Genomic DNA, 2,500 nt, shown 5'->3' on the forward strand with positions numbered 1-2,500 from the left:
GAGATACAGAGACAGATAGAGCTGGAGAGAGTGGAAAGAGAGACAGACAGACAATGGAGACAGAGATAGACAGACAGACAATGGAGAAGAGACAGACAGTGGAGAAAGAGAGAGAAAGACAGACAGACAGACAGCAAGTGGAGAGAGAGAGACAGACTGACAGACAGAGCTGGAGAGAGTGGAAAGAGAGACAGACAGACAGTGGAGAAAGAGAGAGAAAGACAGACAGACAGCAAGTGGAGAGAGAGAGACAGACAGACAGACAGAGCTGGAGAGAGTGGAAAGAGAGACAGACAGACAGTGGAGAAAGAGAGAGAAAGACAGACAGACAGCAAGTGGGCAGACAGACAGACAGACAGACAGAGCTGGAGAGAGTGGAAAGACAGACAGACAGTGGAGAAGAGAGACAGACAGGCAGACACAGAGAGAGACAGACAGAGAGAGACAGCGAGTAGAGAGAGACAGACAGACAGGCAGACACAGAGAGAGACAGACAGACAGTGGAGAGAGAGAGAGAGAGCAGTGGTGGAGAATTTATTTCCTTATCTATTCATTTTCCTTCACTTTACAGTTTATTATTTCATACGTGCATGAGGTGGTCGGGTTCATGTGCTGGCCAGGCCTCTGTTCCCCCCCCCTCCCTGCCCCCCTCCAACCCCCGCCTCCTCCCCCCCCACCCCCCCAGCCCAGCCCTAACCACTCCCACCCTACAGTTTATTTCTTTTAACGGCAACATATTATGTGGTGTAGCGCATATGGATGCGTCCTCCTTCCAGATAAAACTGTAACTGTGAGCGAAGCTGTCATAATCAGAGACATTGAGCCAGTAACGTGTAACGGTATCTCTTTCTCTCTCTCTCACACCCCCCCACTCCACCCCCACACACCCACCTCACCAGGTACAAAATTACCAGTGTCTATGTTGAAGTGGATTTCGGCTCCTGGTTCGAATACATGGCCAGCTGGGGAAAGGCGCTGAACAGTGACGTCAAAAACCCAATTCACGTCATCATGTACGAAGACATGAAAGAGGTGAGTTAGCACTGTTGTCTAGCGGCGATAAAAATTACAAGCTTTGGACCAGGAAAAAAAAAAAAAAAAAAAAAAAAAAAATGGCGGCAATATAAAGGCATCCAGGAGTCATGACCTGGGTGCGGCCCGGCCCCCTTAGAGTGTAAGGAGTTAATTCCAACGGCTTGTGAATCATAAACAGCAGTATCGGCTTTCTTTCTTTCTTCCCACGTGCCATTCGTGAGTGGAATGAACTCCCAGCAAACACTGTTGAGGCAGACTCCCCCCAACAGCTTCAAAAGCAGAGTCACCTCTCACCTCAAGGTCGCCACTCTTGCCAGTCTCGCTGCTGCGAAACTCCAAGAGTAGGCAAAACCACAGGATAAATTACAGCAATTGTCGGGTATGGATGTGAGAGTGAATGTTTAGGTAAGTAGTGGGTAGGGGGAGTGCTGGAAGGAGGGCGCTGTGGCGGGGAGTGCCAGGGGCCATCAATAAGATGCCTGCCTGTCATTTCTCGCCCCCTCTGATCCAGTTAGTGGGCAGGAGGGAGAGCGTGAATGTGATTGGAGTAAAATTTTTTTTTTTTTTTTTTTTTTTTTTTGTCAAGCAACCGGTCTGCGGACCCCCCCCCCCCCCCCCCCCCCCCAAAAAAAAAAAATGTGGCAAAATAATCAACGTGTTGATTGTGGCTACACAACAGAAGAAGAAGAAGAAGGGCTGAAACACTTGACTGAAGGGGGGGGGGGACTTCTCTAAAGAGCTTATACTGTCCAGCTCTCCTGTAACAAATCGCTTTGTACATGTGTTGTCGGTGACAATTTTTTTTATATGGTATTTTGTGTGTGTGTTGATTTTTACATCTCCCTAGAGTTTCTTATCACATGTACTTGTTTCGGGGAAGAAAGTGGCAGGGTGGTTTAGACGCTTACCTGCCGTTGCAGTGTCCGAGAGGGTCTGGGTTCCAATCTTTGGTCTCGCTCTTTTCTTCCAGCTTTGTTTGACTGGAGAAAAAAAAAATCAAACTGAGCATGTAGTCATTCGGATGAGACGATAAACAAGGTGAATAAAAGTCCCGTGTGCGTTGCACGCACTTGGCGCACTGGAAAAGAACCCACGGCAACGAACGTGTTGTTCTCTGGCAAATTTCGAAAGAGTAAGAAATCCACTCTGATAGGTACACATGCATATTTGCATGCATTAATTAAAGGACTTTTTTTCTTCTCAAGGCCTGACTAAGCGCGTTGGGTTACACTGCTGGTCAGGCATCTGCTTGGCAGATGTGGTGTAGCGTATATGGATTTCTCCGAACGCAGTGACGCCTCCTTGAGCTACTGAACCTGAAACTGAAACTGACAAAGCGCACTGAGTAATGTTGCTGTTCAGGCATATAAGAGATGTGGGGTGTAGCGAATATGGATGTCGTTACTCATGTTGCAGGAAGCTTATGCTGGTGATTAACACCGCACACGTTATTGATCAAAATCAT

The 2,500-nt window shown here is 47.7% G+C and overlaps 1 protein-coding gene across 7 annotated transcripts in view; it reads left to right on the forward strand.

The window, feature by feature from the left end:
- Window positions 1-2,500, forward strand: part of LOC143277856 (sulfotransferase 1A1-like) — a 25,864-nt gene that overhangs the window by 20,832 nt on the left and 2,532 nt on the right. For all 7 annotated transcript variants that reach the window (XM_076582792.1, XM_076582794.1, XM_076582796.1 and 4 more), the window contains exon 4: window positions 929-1,032. In XM_076582792.1, coding sequence (XP_076438907.1) covers window positions 929-1,032 — 104 coding nt within the window. The remainder of the gene's footprint in view (window positions 1-928; window positions 1,033-2,500) is intronic.

Source organism: Babylonia areolata, chromosome 35, assembly GCF_041734735.1.
Source record: "Babylonia areolata isolate BAREFJ2019XMU chromosome 35, ASM4173473v1, whole genome shotgun sequence".
Classification (NCBI taxonomy): Eukaryota; Metazoa; Mollusca; class Gastropoda; order Neogastropoda; family Buccinidae; genus Babylonia; species Babylonia areolata.